Source organism: Elephantulus edwardii, unplaced genomic scaffold, assembly GCF_000299155.1.
Source record: "Elephantulus edwardii isolate Elephantulus edwardi_28Jun2011 unplaced genomic scaffold, EleEdw1.0 scaffold00278, whole genome shotgun sequence".
Taxonomy (NCBI): domain Eukaryota; kingdom Metazoa; phylum Chordata; class Mammalia; order Macroscelidea; family Macroscelididae; genus Elephantulus; species Elephantulus edwardii.
The window spans coordinates 1,087,846-1,107,084 of NW_006400028.1; the positions used below are offsets into that span (position 1 = coordinate 1,087,846).

At 40.7% G+C, this 19,239-nt stretch overlaps 1 protein-coding gene across 5 annotated transcripts in view; it reads left to right on the forward strand.

Annotated features, from left to right (window-relative positions):
* The first annotated feature begins 1,688 nt into the window (after positions 1-1,688).
* TFCP2 (transcription factor CP2) overlaps positions 1,689-19,239 on the forward strand; it is a 74,154-nt gene continuing 56,603 nt past the window's right edge. For 2 of the 5 annotated variants that reach the window (XM_006900226.1, XM_006900224.1), the window contains exon 1: positions 1,689-2,486. In XM_006900226.1, the coding sequence (XP_006900288.1) occupies positions 2,365-2,486 (122 nt within the window). In that variant the 5' untranslated portion in view covers positions 1,689-2,364. The remainder of the gene's footprint in view (positions 2,487-19,239) is intronic. The other 3 variants (XM_006900225.1, XM_006900227.1, XM_006900228.1) reach the window with 2 other exon arrangements.

Below are 19,239 nucleotides of genomic sequence, written 5' to 3' on the forward strand. Positions count from 1 at the left end.
CAATAAAGCTTAGTAACTTAAATGATAATGTAATAAAGCGGCAATTGACTTGGAGCTGAACCCCTGGCAGGTTTACAGAGGCTGGCAATTGTGTTGGGGAGATTGCTCATTTTTTCTCCCACGGAGTTGCTGGTGGATTCAAACTGCCCGTCTTTGTTTTGGCAGCTTATCTCTTTATCCACAAGGCCACCATATCTCCCTAGTGTAATAAAGTAACTGGCATATAGTTGGTGCTCAGTCAGGCTGGAGACTAAGGTGCGCCTGTTCCAGGCCAGAGTCTTTGCAATTGTGTGCTATGCGTCAGAGAGCTGGACAACGACTAGGGATGATAGAAAGAGAATTGATGCCTTTGAACTGTGGTGCTGGAGAAGACTTTGAATATACCATGGACTGCTAGGAGAATGAACAGTTCTGTTCTGGAGAGGATGAACCTGGGCTACTCCTTGGAGGTAAGGATTCTGAAGCTTTGACTGACACACTTTGGGCATATTGCAAGGAGGGACCAGTCCTTGAAGAGGGACATCATGTTTAGGAGGGTGGAGGGCCAACACAAGAGAGAAAGACCTTCGATGAGATGGATCGATTCAGTGATTGGGGTAATGGGAGTAGGTGTGTCAGAGACAGTGAGACTGGCACAGGATAGATAGGGGAGGGCTTAGGGCTCTTGTACATAATGTTGCTATGACATTAAGTGACTCGATGGCACATCACAACAACAAAAATCACTTAATCCTCAAAGATGGAATATGGGTCAGGTATGGTTATCACTACTTTACAAGTGAGAAACCTAAATCTCAGTGAAATTAAGTTATTTATCTGACATTTCTAAACTGGGACATAAATGAGAAGATATCAGCCCAAACCACGAATTTCATTATTTTTATAGCCTAAATCCTACTTCAGAGTATTTCTCCTTTCCTTGTCTCCGTGCAAATCTTTTTAAAAATGACATATCTACTTCATGCTTTCTTGTTCTTAAAATTTAAGCAGAGGACTATTATGTGCCGTTGAGTAGCCTGAGACTCACAGCGAGCGACCCTATATACAACAGCCCTAAACCCTGTTCTCTCCCTTGTCAATTTTACTGTCTCCGACACACCTATCTCCATTACCCCTGTGTATGACTAAATCAATCCATCTCATCGAGGGTCTTCCTCTCCTGTGCTGTCCCTCCACCCTCCCAAGCAAGACGTCCCTCTCCAAGGACTGATCCCGCCTTGCAACATGTCCAGAGTACGTCAGACGAAGCTTCAGAATCCTTAGCAGGAGATTAATGTCTAGAGAATTAATGTCTAGGGAACTGAGATTTAAACTTAGACTTGACCTCCCTGGAGATTGAGTTTAAAGAAGAAGCATTCCAGGTAGGATAAGCAGGAACAAAGGAGCCCAAGTGGAGCACTTTCGGGAAACTGTCAAAAGACTCTACGAGGTGGAAGGTTCAGTATGACTCCTCCAGTGCCTTAGAGTGGCGAGTAGACATGCAGCGAACACATAGAATTCAGAATCACACAGATGGACGTTTCACCCAAGACACGCTGGACACGCGCCGCGTTCTCCCCAAGAACGCCCAGTCCCGCCTCTAGGGCGGGAGCCCTGCCTTAGTTAGCCTATCAACACTTCAGAAATCTACGAAGTCTCTTCTTCACTGGCGAACGTTCGGGTTACGTCAGACTCGCTGTGTGAAGGAAGAAGGCGCCATGATTGGTTGGTGGTGGGGCAGTGGGGGGGCCTATGGAGTCTGGTTTTCAAGCTGGTGCTGGACTTTCATCTTCCATGTTTCGAGTTAGAGGGGCGCTGCAGATGGCGGGGACTCAAGTCTAAGGAAACCTACATTTGGTTCTAAGGGTCGTGAGGTTTAGAAGGGGTGACCGGAAGTAATACTGGAACTGACCGGAAGCAAGGCCTGGAGGGGAACTGGAGAGCAGGTCCCAGGAGGAAGGGGGCTTCAGCAAAAAGGGGCGGGGGAAAAGGTGCAGGAGCTGTGTGGGATCTTCACACTGTGGATGCCAGTCGCTGCTGTTTGTTTGTCTGGAAACCGGCGAGCAACCACTAAGAGCTCGTGGGGGAGGAGTGGGGAGTCCGGAGTCGAGGGCTCCCTCTAGACAGTCTGGAATAGTTGAGCAAAGGGCGCCTCGTGCTTTACAGAGCTGGGCAGCAAGGCTTTCCTAAGCTGGGTGGCTAAAAGCGAGGAGCCCAGGATACGGGAGTTCAGTTGTGCGAGCAGTGCCTGTCTGGCTTGGCTGGTGGGCACTGCGTGCGAGACGTGGGCTTAGAGTTGTCCACGGTCTTGCCGCTGTTGGGTGGAATCACACTCCGCGTCTTTGTACAAGCAACCGCGTCTTCTGGGGCAAGGAAGGAGCCAGGATGGCCTGGGCTCTGAAGCTGCCTCTGGCGGATGAAGTGATTGAATCTGGGCTGGTGCAGGACTTTGATGCTAGTCTGTCTGGGATCGGCCAGGAACTGGGTGCTGGTGCCTATAGCATGAGGTGAGTGTTTCCTCCTACCCCCAGGTCCTATACCTTCCGAATAACAAAGACAGTATAGAATATAAGCGGACGGAGGGGAGAATAAAAAGGAAATGTATAGAGATAATGAAGCTGCCTTTGGTTGGAGTAGGAGTTTCTTTTGTTGCTTTGTATAAAGAGTGTTGTGGAAAGCTTTGTATAAAGAGTGTTGTGGAAAAAATGGAACAAGAGATTGCAGGACTGTCAGGACTTCTGGATTAGTGGAAGAAGTAAAAGCGACTTAATTAAAATCCAGAATATTGAGAGTTGGGTGGAAGGCTTAGAGTCTAATGTTTATATATAGGTGTGGTTAGGTGCTGTTGGACTTTTATGAAAATGGAGCCATATTGATAGGACGCAATGCCTAGAAAGTTGGGGCTCCATAATAAATATTGGTTGACTATTTGTTGGAAGGAAATGTGAGACCTTAGTGAAGATGTCCACACAGTTGTACTTGAAAGCTTTAACCTAACTTTAGGGTTTCTGAAAGGAGCTCTGGTGGTTTAGTGGTTAAGTGCACCGCTGCCCACTGAAAAGTCAGCAGTTCGAACTCACCAGCAGTTTTCCTGGAAAAAAAAGACCTGGTGATCTGCTCTGGTGAAGATTATCGAGTAGGACTCCATATGGAGCAGTCACATTGAGTTGTCGTCTGTTGGAATTGACTTGATACACAGCAGAGCATCTCAATTTTGAAACATAAGCTGCACAATGGAAAGATATAAAAAATAACGTTCACATATTTCTAGCATGTTGTTTTTCATATGTTGTTGATAAATAAAAATCTCCTTTGAAAGTAGTATTACTTCCTAGAACTTATATATGATAATCATCCGGAAATGTTGGAAGCGTCTATGCTTTAAGGTTAGAAGGAAAGTAATGTAAATTAAGTCAGAAGTAGACTTGAGTACTTTACATTTTCATTGAATTTATGAATTTACAGAGTTCCCTCTTATAGAAAAAGTGAACACATTTTGCATTCCTGTAGAGCTTTTGATAGTTATACTGATGTAAAATTATGAGTTTGAGTTTTATTTCTTCAAATTCTCAAGACTCATTGCTGTTAGAATAACAAAAGCTATCCTCCCAAAACTATCTTACGAATTTTTTTTCAAAGAAATTTGAATCCTACCTTCCTGTATTCACGATCTTGAGAAATTTAGTTCTACCTTTCCTTGATGACATAAAAGCCGTGGACCATAAAAACAAAGATTAACTTGATCTTAATGTCAGTGCCCTGACCTTGATGTAGTTTTTGACAGTTCATGTTCTTGTTCATTCAGTAGAGTGTTTGATTTTATGTAGGTTATCAGAATTTGGGGTGGAAATACTTCATTATAACTGTAATTATAAGGAGCCCTGGTGGCATACTAGGTTGTGTTTGGACTGCTAACAGAAAAGTTAGAACCCAGGAAAGGAGAACTATGAGGCAGGCCATCTCCTCCCATTAAGATTTACAGCATGGACTTGGAACCCAATGAAAGATCATTATGAGTTGAAATCAACTCCTTGCAGTGGATTTTGGTGTGTTTGTTTGTTTTTTGGTTTTTTTTTCAGGGAGTAGGGAGGTTTGGGAAGATTATTTGTAATCTTGAACCTTGATGGTTCAGGGTTTAAAGTACTTACTGCTAACCAGAAAGTTGTCACTTTTAATCCACTCACCACTCGCTGTGTTTTTTTGTTGTTTAGTACAGATTTTACCTACAACCTGAAAGTAGAGCATTCCTGTGAAATACGTAGTAAGCTAGCATAAAACAAAGAAACAATAACCATTAATTTATATGGGGAAAACTGTTTAGCATTCTCAGATTCAAGAATTATTTAGTAAATCCACATAAAACCCAAGATAACACTGACATACACATTTCAAAGCTGTGGCTGAGTGTTCAAGCGAAGGAACTTGCCTTCTTGCCGGGTTGTATGCTATTTCTTAAACAACTCACTGAATGCCAGTTATTATTTGGCTTTTATCTTTTTTTTAATTTAAATGTGAAAATCCTATTTAGGTTTAGTTATCAAAAACAGGTACTGCTATAGTTCTTTTGTAAAAGTGACGGTGTTGTGTACCATTGAGTTGGAACTGACCAGTTGTTGGCCCCTGCAGCAGATTTTCAGAGGCAGTAAATAGCACAGGAGATTGTTCATTTTACTCCTATTGAGAAGCTACTGAATTTAAAGTGCATACCTTTGCATCGACAGCCCAGTTCCTTACCACTTAAGCCACCAGAACTCCTGGAAAGCAAAGTAGTGTAAAACAGACTTTTGAAAGGGGAATATATCTGTATCTATTACAGACTATAATTAATATTATTAATAAACATTTGTTCATCTATCATTATTAGGTGCTGTTGAGTCAAATACAACTCATAGTGACCCTATGAATAACAGATCTGAACCCTGTCCTGTCCTGTGCCAGCCTCACAATCGCTGACATACTTACTGAGTCTATACTTGCTGCAGTCATTATGTCAATCCATCTCTTGAAGGTCTTCCCCTCTTTTCACTGACCCTTCACCCTCCCAAGACTGATGTTCCTCTAGAAGGAATAACCTCTTCTAGCAACATGCCCAAAGTATGTGAGATGAATCTTTACCTTCAAGGAGCACTCTGGCTGCACTTGATCGAAGATTTATCTGTTCTCTGGCAGTTTATGGGATATTCAACTTAACTACAGTGATTCTTACTCTGTTAGCCATATTAATTGTCCAGTTATAAGATGCATAGGAAGTGATTGAAAAGATAATGACCTGAATCTGGAGCACCTTTAGTCTTCAAACTGATATCATTGCTTCTCAGTAATTTGAGGAGATCCCTGATTGCAGACTTTTCCTAGTCATATGTCTGCTGATCTTCTGACTACTGGTGTTTATTGTGGGTCTAAATAAGATGAAGTTGTTGACAGTTTCAATCCTTTCTCCATCTTTCATGATGTTGTTTTCTGGTCTGGGGCTAGAAGAGGCTGTGGTTCCTGTGAGGTAATTAGTTCTGTGAACTAGTTTCTTCTTTAAGACTCTGATTTCCTTAATTTTCTTTTGCTCTATATAAGTAGAGACCATACAAGTGGTTGTATCTTAGCTCCCTGATAACAATTTGCAAAACTGTTGTTGTTATATGCCTTCTAGGTGGAACCTACCCATAGCTAACCCACTAGTGGGTTTTCAGAGGCAGTAATTTGAGTGGAAAGGGATTGCCCATCCTTTTTCCACAGAGCAGCTAGTGGATTCAAACTGCGTGTGTTTAGGATTGCATTAAAGCTTCTTACAACTAGGATGTAGAATATTATCTTTATGAACTGTGTTATGCCACTTGCTTATCTTGGTCTCCAAGACTATGGCCCTACGTTTTTTTAACCCAGTACAGCAGTCTTCATACAAATATTTATGTATACATATTGAGAAGTATAGCATCAGGATTGGAGGTAGACTCATCAACAATCAGCGTTATGCAGATGACACAACCCTGCTTGCTGAAACTGAGGAGGACCTGAAGCACTTGATGCAGAAGGTCAAGGATTGCAGCCTTCAATATGGATTGAAGCTCAACATCAAGAAAACAATGATTCTCACCACTGGGCTGATTGGCAGCATCATGATAGATAGTGAAGAGATTGAGATTGTTGATAGCTTCAGTTTGCTTGGCTCTACAATCAACACTCTTGGTACCAGCAGCCAGGAAATTAAAAGACTAATTGCATTTAGAAAGTCTACTGTCAGAAAAAAAAAGAAAGTCTACTGTCAGATGCCTCTCCAAAGTACTGAAGAGCAACAGAGTCAGTCTTGAGACTAAGGTGTACCTGATACAGGCCATGGTCTTTGCAATTACTTACTATACATCAGAGAGCTGAACAGTGACTAGAGATGATAGAAGAAGAGTTGATGCCTTTGAGCAGTGGTGCTGGAGAAGAATATTGAATATACCATGGACTGCTAGGAGAACAAACAAATTCATCCCGGAGAGGGGGAAGCCAGGCTGCTCTTTGGAGGCAAGGATTCTGAAGCTTCATCTGACATACTTTGGACATGTTGCAAGGCGGGATCAGTCCTTGGAGAGGGACGTCATGCTTGGGAGAGTGGAGAGACAGCGCAGGAGAGGAAGACCCTCGATGAGATGGATTGATTCAGTCACTGGGGTAATAGGAATTGGCGTGTCAGAGTCTATAAGATTGGCAAGGGATAGAGCAGGGTTTCGGGCTGTTGTACATAGGGTCACTGTGAGTCGCAGGCAACTCGATGACACTTAAAAACAACAACCTGCAGCTATATGTGCATGTATATTTACTTGTATATACTTTGCTATATGCATATAAGGGAACTCTGGTGGCTTAGTGGTAAGGTACTGCATTCCCAATTTAAGGCTTGTGCTTTGAATCCACCAGCTGCTCCATGGAAGAAAGAAGGGCAGTCTCCTTCCATGCAGTTTACTACCTTTGAAAATCTCTGGAGGGTCAGCCATACATAAGTTGATTTCAACTTGATGGCATGTAGCAACAACATAGGAATACATGTGTTTTAATCTACGTATGTGTCTCAAATACTGGATTTTTTAATACACTGACCTACAATATTTCATATTCCATACCCCTTTTCAGATTTTAAAGTTTATTTAGTGTTTAGGTTCTCGGTATTTATATATCAACAGATTGTAGTAACTATTTTTAATATCTTGCAGGTAAAAAAAAATTGAGAGTATGTGCATCTTTGTTTTTCTTTGCAGAGCACATGTGTTTAAATCATTGTTATGTAGTTAGAGTTCTTTTTTTTTTTAAATTTTTTTTTTATTATTTTTGTGTGAGTGTACTGTCAAATCAGATCTGACTGGTACAGGAGGAGATTGTCCCTCCTTCCCCAGCAGAGCATTTGGTGGATTGGAACCGTGAGCCTCTGGGATTGTAGTTGCAGCTCCTTGCCACTAGGCCTCCAGAGCTCCCCTAGAGTTCATTATTTAAGAATATAAATTTAATTCTGTGATGTATTATAGTTACTTAAAATATTTCACTGTGACATGAAATCATGACCTAGAGGAACTCTTTGAGACAGGGTGAATTTTACAGTTATAACTTGGGGTGTCAAATGCCATAACAGTTACCCATGGTGGACAGTGTTTGGTGGAGCTCCCAGTTTAAGACAGGTTTGGATGCAGAAGTGACATCTACTTCCCAAACAACGTGCCTCTGGAAACGCTATGAACTTTGATAAATAACGATAGTTTATAGAAAGGCTCCAGGCCTTTTGTTCATAGGGTCACCACTATGAGTTGTGCTCAGCTTGATGGGAGTCAACAACAACAATGTAAACATAAAAAGAAAAGAAAAAGAAAAAAGAAGCAAGCAAATAATGGTTACCCATGGTGGACAGTGCTCGGTGGAACTTCCTGATTAAAACAAGATTGGAAGTAGGAGTGGCATCCACTTCCGAAACAGCTTGCTTCTGTAAACTATGAAAGTGGAGAAACAATGAAAGTTATACAAGTGTTCAGGTCTTTCAATTATAGGGTCACTATGAGTCCTCTACAACTCAACAGCACTTAACAACAACAAGAACAACATGACTAGTTATCTGAGATGGGGGTGTCTTCCTTTGTGTTGACCTAATTGGTTTGTCTGTTATTTGGCTGTAAGTTGAGCCCTGGTGGTGAATTTTGTTCCAAGGGCATAGTTAACATGTCTACCCATTGAAGCAGACCAGTAAACTTGATCATTTTATATTTAAATTCTTTTGCCTTTTATTATTTGACAACATATTAAAAATTTTTTTTAAAAAAATATCTTTATAGTTACCTTAGCTGCATTATAAGATCTGGAATAAAGAACACTTTGAACACACTTTAAGTTAGATTATTGACTTCTACTGTGAACCATTATTACCAGAATGATGTTGAAAATCTGATCTTTTTAATGTTTTTTAGTTTTGTTCCACACTTCTCCGTCTATTCCAGATCTTCTGCTGTCTCTTTTAGAATGATCAGCAGTCGTTGCAGGGCACCAGCTCTTTTGTTTCTGGGTCACAGAAGCTGAGCTGCAGTGGTCCATTAAAGTTTTAGACTAATTGTTTCTGTGCATCTTTGCTTTTCTTCCCTCTTGTTCCAGATAGAAGAGGCCAAATAGTTGGGCCTTAGCTGGCCGCTCTTAAGCTTTTAGAAACCCAGTTTATACTCAGGACTGTAAAATGTAGATCTCTTCGTGAACTCTGTTATCCCAGTTGATATTGATGAGTGCACACGTATTTTTTGCTTGTTTTTATTGTTGCTTCAAAATTATCTGTTAAAACTATTGTTAAAACAGTCTCTTTTTTCTTTTGTACCTTTTTTTTTAAATGTGAAAGAAAATGTTTTTCTTAATTAGCCAAGAAGTGAAGCAGCTTAGAAATTGTCACCTAGGAAAACTTGGAGTTATACATTTACAAGGGAGGCTTTTCCATATATTCATGGATATTTCAGGGAGGGATTATTATTATTACTTAGGATGGCTAAACATCGTTAGGGGTGCATTGTATGTGATGCATGATTTAAAAAAAAATGCCATCCTTAGCATGGTAGATGGGGAACTTTGGGGACTTTAGTAGAACTTCAGCAGATTCTTACTGGGTCATATCCAGAAGAAACTGGCTGAGACCTGGCAGTACAGGAGAAACAGCTCATGAAGATGGTCTCGAAGATGGCAGTCTGCTGCAGCGCTAGTGCCGGTGATGCATCTATACATGATAAAAAAGTATGGCAATTCTGCAAGTCATTTTTCCCTGGAGTGGGCTGCGTATACGGCAGACTGCCTCCAAACTATGAAGCCAGAATCCCAATGTCTGCTTCTGGGAGTCTTGTAGCAAAGCACCTCGTGCTCTTTTTAAAACTAAAAGTATCATATTCTTGTGTGGACCAATCTCTGATGCATTTACCTTGGTCATGTTGTGTCATCTTCATCTGTATAACAGTGGAACTATTTGTCCTTCTGCAATTAACATATTAAGCTCAGTATTGTATACTCTGGTGGCCTAGTAATATGTGCTGCAATCCCAGAAGCATGCTGTTCGAATCTGCCAGGGAGAAGAATGTACCACCTCCTTCTCTGTGCCTCTGAAAACCCTTTAGAAGGTCACCTATTGGTCATTTCAGCTCACTGGTACTTAAGGACAACAACAATAGTATGGTCCAGTTTCATCTGTGTTATGTTTCATGAACTCTTCATTATTCTTTGTAGCTGCATAGGATTCCTTTATATATATGTACCACAATTTATTTATCTAATGATGGACACTTAAAAATATGGCAAGATTTCAGTTATTTTTTTCCTTTTTTCACCCTTTTTGTGGGTGTGCATTTTATTCTTGCTATTCTCTTGACTCACACATATTTAATTTTCTGCATTTGTACTAATTAGATGTTGGTTCTTAAACTTTAGAATTCAGAATAATCATTTGGAACTTCCTTTTTTTTTTAAAAAAATATAATTTTAGTGAACATTTACAGAGATTTTTGGCTTCCATTCATTCATTGTTGCACTATTCTCCCTGCCCACCCCTCTCCCCTAGTTCGCTCCTCTCTTTGAAAAATAAAAGACAAATTCTTTCATTGGTATACAATCCCCCCGTAACCACCCCCTTCCCCACCGCCCCAGTACACTCCACTATACAACCTTAATTCTGGACTCTTGTGATAACCATGGGAAAGTCTGCTGTTAGGGACCTCTCCAAAGTACTGAAGAGCAATGGTGTCTCTCTGGAGACTAAGGTGCGTCTGATACAGGCCCATGGTCTTCGCAATCACCTGTTATGCATCAGAGAGTTGGACAATGACCAAGGAGGATAGAAGGAGAATTGATCCCTTTGAGCTGTGGTGCTGGAGAAGAGTATTGAGAATACCATGGACTGCTAGGAAAACAAACAGGAAAGGGTTAAACTGGGTGGCTCCTTGGAGGCAAGGATTCTGAGGCTCCTTCTAACATACTTTGGACATGTTGTGAGGAGAGACCCGGTCCTTGGAGAAGAACATCGTGCTTGGGAGGGTGGAGGGACAGCTCAGGAGAGGAAGGCCCTCTATGAGGTGGATTGATTCAGTGACTGGGATAATTGGGATGGGAGTGTCAGAGAGAGTGCGATTGGCACAGGACAGAGCGGAGTTTAGGGCTGTTGTACATAGGGTCGCTATGAGTCGCAAGCGACTCGATGGCACATAACAACAACAACAACATATCGCTTTTAAACTATTCTCTCTCTCATCTGTTTCAATGCAGTATACATAATTTATCCATTTTTTTCTCAGTCTTACCCCAACCCTGATGTCATTCTCATTCTATAACAGTGACACCATGCAGTATTTGCCCTTTTGTGACTGACATATTTCACTCAGCATAATGTCCTCCAGGGTCACCCATTTTGAATAATATTGCATGAGTTCCTTGTTTTTCAGTGCAGCATAGTATTCCATTGTGTAAATATATCACAGCTTCTCTATCCATTCGTTTGTTGATGGGCACTTAGGTTGTTTCCAACTCCTTGCTATTGTGAACAAAGCCGTGATAAACTTGGGCGTGCAAATATCTGCTTGGATGTCGGTTAGGGTCTCTTTAGGGCATATTCCCAGTAGTGGAATTGCTGGGTCAAATGGTATCTCTATTTGCAACTTTTTGAGAAAGCGCCACACCATTTTCCACAGTGCTTGCATCATTTTACACTCCCACCAACAGTGAATAAGGGTTCCAGTTTCTCCACAACCTCGCCAGCATTTGTTGTTTGCTGTTCTGTTAAATCTTGTTATTCTGTCTGGGCTGAGATGATATCTCATAGTTGTTTTGATTTGCATCTCTCTTAGAGCTAGGGATTTTGAACATTTCTTCATGTGCTTGTTAGCCATCTGAATGTCTTTGGTGAAGTGTCTGTCATAACCTGTGCCCATTTTTCAATTGGATTATTTACCTTTATCTTGTTGTGCCGTTTTTAAAAATAACAATCTTAAATTTACTGTCCTCCAGCAATGATCTTTGCCAGATATTCTGAGGGTCGGTCTTCTTTTCTAAACCTTCTTTAGGAAAATTTACTCTCTTTGACAAGCAAAGGTTGTAAAATATTTTCCATAGTCTGTATACTACTTTATCCTAATTCTCTTGTTTTCTGTTATATTTCTGTTATGGTTTCATCTTCAAAGCTGCCTATGTGTATTTTATAGTCAGCTTAGTGATCTTTTAGGGTTTTTTGTCCTGATCTGCTATTGTGTTCAGTAATCTTATAATAAATGATCTTTTAAATAGTCTTTATTTTAATGGTACAAACTTTGTTGTAAAAGCAAAGGAGCTTCCTTAAAAATATTTTGCTTAGTGAAGCAAGTCACAAAAGACCATCTATCTTATTGTCTTGTTTATATGAAATGTACAGAATAGGCATATTGTAGAGGCAGAGATTAGATTAATGTCTACTTAGGGCTGGGAGAGAAGGAAATGGTGAATGATTGCAGATGGTTATAGACTTTCTTTTTATAATGATAAAAAAAGTTCTGAAAGTCTTTATTCATAACTTTCTTTAAAGTAGTGTTGTTGTTGTTGTTGTTATGTGCCATCGAGTCACTTGTGACTCATAGCGACCCCATGTACAACATCCCTAAACTCTGTCCTGTGCCAATCACACTGTCTCCGACATACCCATCCCGATTACCCCAGTCATTGAATCAATCCACCTCATAGAGGGCCTTCCCCTTCTGCCCTGTCCCTCCACCCTACCAAGCACGATGTTCCTCTCCAAGGACCTGTCCCTCCTTGCAACATGTCCAAAGTATGTTAGACGAAGCCTTAGTATCCTTTCCTCCAAGGAGCAGCCCGGTTTGACCTTTTCCAGGATGACTCTGTTTGTTTTCCTAGCAGTCCATGATATCCTCAATACTCTTCTCCAGCACCACAGCTCAAAGGCATCAATTCTCCTTCTATCTACCTTAGTCATGCATAACAAGTGATTGCAAAGACCATGACCTGTATCAGATGCACCTTAGTCTCCAAAGAGACACCATTGCTCTTTAGTACTTTGGAGAGGTCCCTAACAGCAGACTTTCCCATGGCAGTACGTCTTCTAATTTCCTGGCTGCTGGTGCTGAGAGTGTTGACTGTGGAGCCAAGCAAACTGAAGCTGTGAACAATCTCAATCTGTTCACCATCCATCCTGATGCTGCCAATTGGCCTAGTGGTGAGAATCTTTGTCTTCTTGACATTGACCCTCAATCCATATTGGAGGGCGCAGTCCTTGACCCTCTGCCGCAAGCGCTTCAGGTCCTTCTCAGTTTCAGCAAGCAGGGTTGTATTGTCTGCATATTGCAGATTGTTGATAGATCTTCCACCAATCTTGACCCCACATTTCTCCTCATAGAGCCCAGCCTCCTGGATAATCTGTTCTGCATACAAGTTGAAAACGTATGGATCAGGACACATCCCTGGCATACACCCTTCCCAATTTTGAACCATGCAGTGTTACCCTGCTCTGTTCTGATGACTGCCTCTTGGCCCAAGTATAGGTTTCGTATTAGCATGATTAAGTGTTCTGGGATTCCCTTCTTCTCAGAGTCAGCCACAGTTTGTTATGATCCACATAGTCAAACGACTTTGCATAGTCAATGAAACACAGATAGACATTCCTCTGGTACTCCCTGCTTTCAGCTAAGATCCATCTAAAATTAGCTACAATATCCCTAGTACCACGACACCTTCTAAACCCAGCCTGGACGTCTGGCAGTTCTCTGCTGATGTGTTGTTCCAGTCGTTTTTTGATAATTTTCAGTAGAATTTTGCTTGTGTGTGAAGTCAGTGAGATTGTTCTGTAGTTTCCACACTCTGTTGGGTCACCGTTCTTTGGGATGGGAACACATATAGATCTCTTCCAGTCAATTGACCACGTGGTTGTTCTCCAGATTTCTTGGCACAACTTTAAAGTGTACAGTTAGTAATATTGACAAAATACGGCTTTGTGAATATATTAAAAATTGTATACTGTACATAAAGAATAAATTGTATGGTATTCGACTTAAATTTCCATAGAGCTTTTTAAAAGAGTAAAGAACATTTAAAAAAAATTAATGGAAAATTTCAAACCTATACAAAAGTAAAGAAAATAATTAATGAGTCTGATACATCTATCTTTTGATTAACGTTATACGTTTTACTACCTTTCCTGGATTATTTTGAAACAAATTCTAGACATCATATAATTGGTTTTTCTTTTTTCTCAGAAGCGACACTTTAATTGAATTTTAAAAGAGCAAGCATGATTTTGGCAAGGGGTGAAGAGTGTGGGGTTTCAGAGGGAGCGGTGTATACAGAGATACAGAGCCATGCCTTTCCTCCCAGTGTTCCAGAGAGTATATTTGGATGGAACTGGAGCCAAAGCAGGGCATAGAGTGGTGTCAGATGAGACCAGGTGGTAGGTGGGGCCTGTTCTTGGAGGGCCTCCCTGAGGCTGAGGGACAGGGTCAGTGTAGGTTAGACCCTGGCAGGATTGTGGCACAAGAAGCCTGGGGGAAGGAAGCTAGGCTTCTGAGAATCTAGGCTCTGGAATTACAAGCTGATGTGCAGCCTTGGGAGACTGTCTTTGAGGCATTGCTGGTCCCAGAATGCTTAAGAACAGTCTCATGGGTCTATGTGAATCCCCCACCAACTACAGAGGCTGGGCCCCAGGCAGCAGGCAGGATTTCAGCAGCTGTTGAGACCCCAGGGGCAGTTGAGGCCAGATGACCTAAGAGGGTGCGTGGGATTGGGGAGACATCATAAAGTTTTACTAGTAAATATTTTAAGATAGGAGGACTTTTCAGGAAATAAACTAAAATGATACTTATCTTTTAGAAAGGAACGATAAAAATTCCTCAATAGTAAATAACAGTTTCTGGATTTTGTTCATTGCATTCCAGTGGTGTCATTTACCATGGTCCTCTAGCCCTTGTATTGCCTCCAAATTGCAAGGGAGTTAACTCTGGAGTAGATAAGAATCAGATTACATTTTTCGTCAGGGGCCAAGGTCATTTTGAAAGTAGTGTTTTGTATGTCTAGGAACAGGAACATGTGTCTTATTTTCTGTTTTTATTGTGGTGAAAAGACACTAACTAAACATACCAACTCAACAGTTTCTACACCTATGATTCAGTGATACTGATTTCAGTATTCAAATTGCACCACGATTCTTGGGATCTTTTTCCAAGTTACTCTACCACCACTAATAAAAAGTCAGTACTTCCCAGCAGTGATGCAATGAACACTGTTGTATAGATTCATTCCTTTTTAAACATTAGACTGGGAGCTTACATAGAAAGTTAGTTTTCCAATCAGTAATTCATTTACAACTTGTTTCCCCACAATGTGTCAACACTCGCCTGTTTTCTTCCCTGCATTCTTTATTTCCATTTGTATGGAAACATCTTCCTGCTTTATTAACTTTGGCTTGGTTCAGAGAGTGCCATTTTAGTCTCATGGTTGTTCTAAGGAACACATCCTTCTAAACAACGTTTCTAGATCCTTTACTTCTTTGTATCTGTTGTTGCTGTTATATGCTGTCCAGTCAAAACTGACTCATAGTTGACCCTCCAGCAGGGTTTCTTCAGAGGCAGTAAATTGCATGGGAGGAGATTACTCATCTTCCACAGAACAGCTGTTGGATTCAAGCTATTAGATCTGTGTATGTATATATACATACACGCACACAGAAGAGAGCTGTGGTATCTTAGTGGTAAGGAGTTGCACTGCCATCCCAAAGGCACCCAGTTCAAATCCACCAGCTATCTCCTCCACAGGCAAAAGATAGGTAGTCTCCTCCTATGCAGTTTACAGAGCCCGAAAACCCAGTGGAGGGTCAACTATGAGTCAGTTCTGACTTGAGGGTGTTTAACAACAGTAACAACATACATGTATACACTGAGGACTGGGATTGTTGAGTTGTGATAATTCTGGTTCAAATTTTTGAGGACATGTCAAACTGTTTTCTACAGTGTTTGTCCCACTTTATGTTCCTGCCAGTGGTGGATGAGGGTTCAAATTTCTCCATAATCAAAACCAAAAATGAGTCCATTCTGACTCATGGAAAAGAAAAATATCAAACAGGACTCAAGTTTATAACAAAAGCCCTTCACTTGTTCCTGAGAAACAACAAATTGTCTGTAGAAAATATTCTTGTATAGGTGTTTACTGAATCATCAATTGTAGATGCTGTCTATTTACTTTTTATTACGGTAGCTTTCCTCCTATTTCTCATCCTATTATGTTATGAAGATCCAGGGCATGGTGCATTATGTGTTGTGTTGCTAATCCAGAGATCAGTGGTTCAAATCAACCAGCTGTTCCAAGGGAGAAAGATGGACAGTTTCCTCCCATATAGGTTTACAGCCTTGGAATCCTGAGGGTTGCCACGGGTCGGAAAAAACTTGATGGCAGTGGATGTGGGGTTGTAATTAGATTACAATTTCTTATTGATTTATTAGTCAATGTTCAGTATAGAAATTAGTTACTGTTTGTATAGAAATTAGTTGCAGAGCTCAAAGTCCCAAGCACGTTTCTCATAAAGCAATTTTCCCTGGAGTTAATTGCTATGCTTAATGTTCTCATCTTTCCTGTTTTCCAGATGCTCCATCAGGTCTATAAGGATGTCATTATTTTCCAAAGGGTTATTGTTATTTTGTAGCATCGAGCTGGAACCAACCCATAGCTGACCATCTGGCAGATTTTCAGAGGTAGTTAATTGCACGGGAGGAAATTGCCTTTCTCCCACGATGCAGCTGTTGGATTCAAACCATGTGCCTTTGGGATTGCAGTGCAGATTCCTGCCACTAGACTAGTCCACAAAGATCATCTGAAATGGATTCCTTTCTCCCCACCCCCACCCCTTTTCCTCAAGCTTTGTCTGAATTAGACTCATTTTCGAGCTCTCATCCTGGGACTTCTCATTGTATTGGATCTCATTTCCGGAATCTCATATTCTTTTTTTTTCTATATTGTTCTTGATTTACTCACTTGTTTAGATGGAGCTCTTTCACTAGTTAATAATCCTGCTAACAGAATGCATGGTAGATCTGGGGATGTCTTTATTCTACCATCTTACTGATTGAATTCTGGGTTAAAAGTATTTTTCTACTGATGGAATTGAGATGTTTGATTAATACATTTTATATTTTTAAAGGTACTTGCTGATTCCCAACCCCTTTATGCCATTCACATCCAAGACTAGGTCAGTCCTTTTGATTCAGGTTGTCATATCCCTCTTTTACTTTCTGCATAGTTCTCTGCATCATTTTTTTTAAGAGGAGCTTGAGGTTTATAGAAAAATTGTACAGACTTCACATATATTACCCCCACTGTTTTTCCTAATAACAATTAATAATCATGACAATAGTAATAATAATACATTATTATTAATTAAATTCTATCATTTGCATTGTTTTATAGTTTGGTTATACACTTGTTTTGGTTTTCACAAATACAGAATATATATCAACCATTATAATAACCCCCACAACAGTGTCATACAAATTTTTTTCCTGGGCTTAAATAATTAATTCCCTGCACCAAATATTCATCTGTGTTCAGCCCCCCCCCCCCCCGCAGCAATCATTGATCTTTTCCCATCTATATTCTGCCTCAGCCTGTAGAGATCAGCCAGTCAGACATAGCTCCGGTCACTAACCTTCGTGCCTACCACAGTGACTGCAGTAGTGATCTCAAGTGTGTCAGAGATGAGGATGGCACAGGATGGAACAGGGTTCAGGTCACTTGTTCATAGGGTCACTGAGAGTCGTACTCGACAGCACCTACCTAACATCATCCCTCCCTTGGCACTCTTACTCTCTTCTGGGTTTGATAATCTGTTGCAGTGGCCCACAGAACTCATAGATGGTGATGTTGTTTGGTGCTATCAAATTGACTCCAACTCTAAGTGACCCTGTGTACAAAGGGAACTAGATAGTATTTATTATACCACTGTTACCAGCAGAGAATGGATGAACTTTTAATTAAATGAAGATAAAACTGAATTCAGGTGGAACTAGATAGTATTTATTATACCACTGTTACCAGCAGAGAATGGATGAACTTTAAATTAAATGATGATAAAAGCCGCAGGCTGCAGAGTGTCAAGGACTGCAGCCTACAATATGGATTGAGGCTCAATGTCAAGAAGACAAAGATTCTCACGACTGGACCAATTGGCAGCATCAGGGTGGATGGTGAAGAGATTGAGATTGTACACAGCTTTAGTTTGCTTGGCTCCATAGTCAACAGTCTTGGCACCACAAGCCAGGAAATTAAAAGGCACATTGCCATGGGAAAGTCTGCTGTTAGGGACCTCTTCAAAGCACTGAAGAGCAATGGTGTCTCTCTGGAGACTAAGATGCACCTGATACAGGCCATGATCTTCGCAATCACCTGTTATGCATCAGAGAGTTGGACAATGACCAAGGAGGATAGAAGGAGAATTGATGCCTTTGAGCTGTGGTGCTGGAGAAGAGTATTGAGAATACCATGGACTGCTAGGAAAACAAACAGATTTGTCCTGGAGAGGGTTAAACCGGGTGGCTCCTTGGAGGCAAGGATTCTGAGGCTCCGTCTAACTTACTTTGGACATGTTGTGAGGAGAGACCGGTCTTTAGAGAGGGACATCATGCTTGGGAGGGTGGAGGGACGGCGCAGGAGAGGAAGGCCCTCTATGAGGTGGATTGATTTCAGTGACTGGGATAATTGGGATGGGAGTGTCAGAGTGCGATTGGCACAGGACAGAGTGGAGTTTAGGGCTGTTGTACATAGGGTCGCTATGAGTCGCAGGCAACAAAACTGAATATGCCTATGTGGGAAGATGGAACTGGATCCTTACCCACACCCAGTAGAAGAATAATGATATCTTAGTGATAAGGAGTTGCACTGCCAGTACAAAGGTACCTGCTTTAAGTCCATCAGCTGCACCATTCGACAAAGATAGGCAGTCTCCTACGTGATTTACTGCTTCTGAAATCACTGGAGAGTCGGCTGTGAGTCATTTCTGACTTGATACACAACAATGACAGCAAATGAATGAAGGACTTTAAGTGTGAAAAGCAAAACCATAAAACTTTAAATATTCAGATTATTAATCATCTTAAAAACATATAGATTATTAATACTCTTTTTGTTTGTTTCGGTGGGGGGGTCATTTTTGAAAGTTGAAAGTTTTTGTTAGATGCTGTTGAATCAAGTACGCTACGGGCAACAGATCTGAACCCTGTTGTTTTTTCCCCAAGGATAATTTTTTTTTTAAAGTATAATTTTTTACTAATATTTTTATCAGTCATACACATTATATTTTGTGTATGTATATTGTGTTTTATAGTCTTTCATGTCTCTCATTTACTTTATATTTTGTTAATTTATATTGTGGGGATTTTTCCCCCTATCAAACATCTTCGTAATAACTACTTTCATGAAAGTGTGTAAGTCACCTACCTCATACTACATATCCTGATAGCCTCCTTTTTAAATAGTGAATTTCTAATTTGCCTTTTACTATCAAACCAATACTCCGAGGGAACAAGTGTTTCCTTTTCCCTGAGGGCTCCTCTGGTCATCTTGGAAACTTTTAGCATCTGCATCTACAAGCAAAGTCCTGTCCAGAATAAACCAGTTGGTTGCAGTAATCAACCCTGGGTCACAGCATGGATCATCTGGTTGGGTTTTGGTCCATTCATCTCCATCCAGCCATGCATGGCTAGATTATTTATTTAAATAAATTTTTTTTCTTTTAATTGTTATTTTTTTAAAATTATTTTA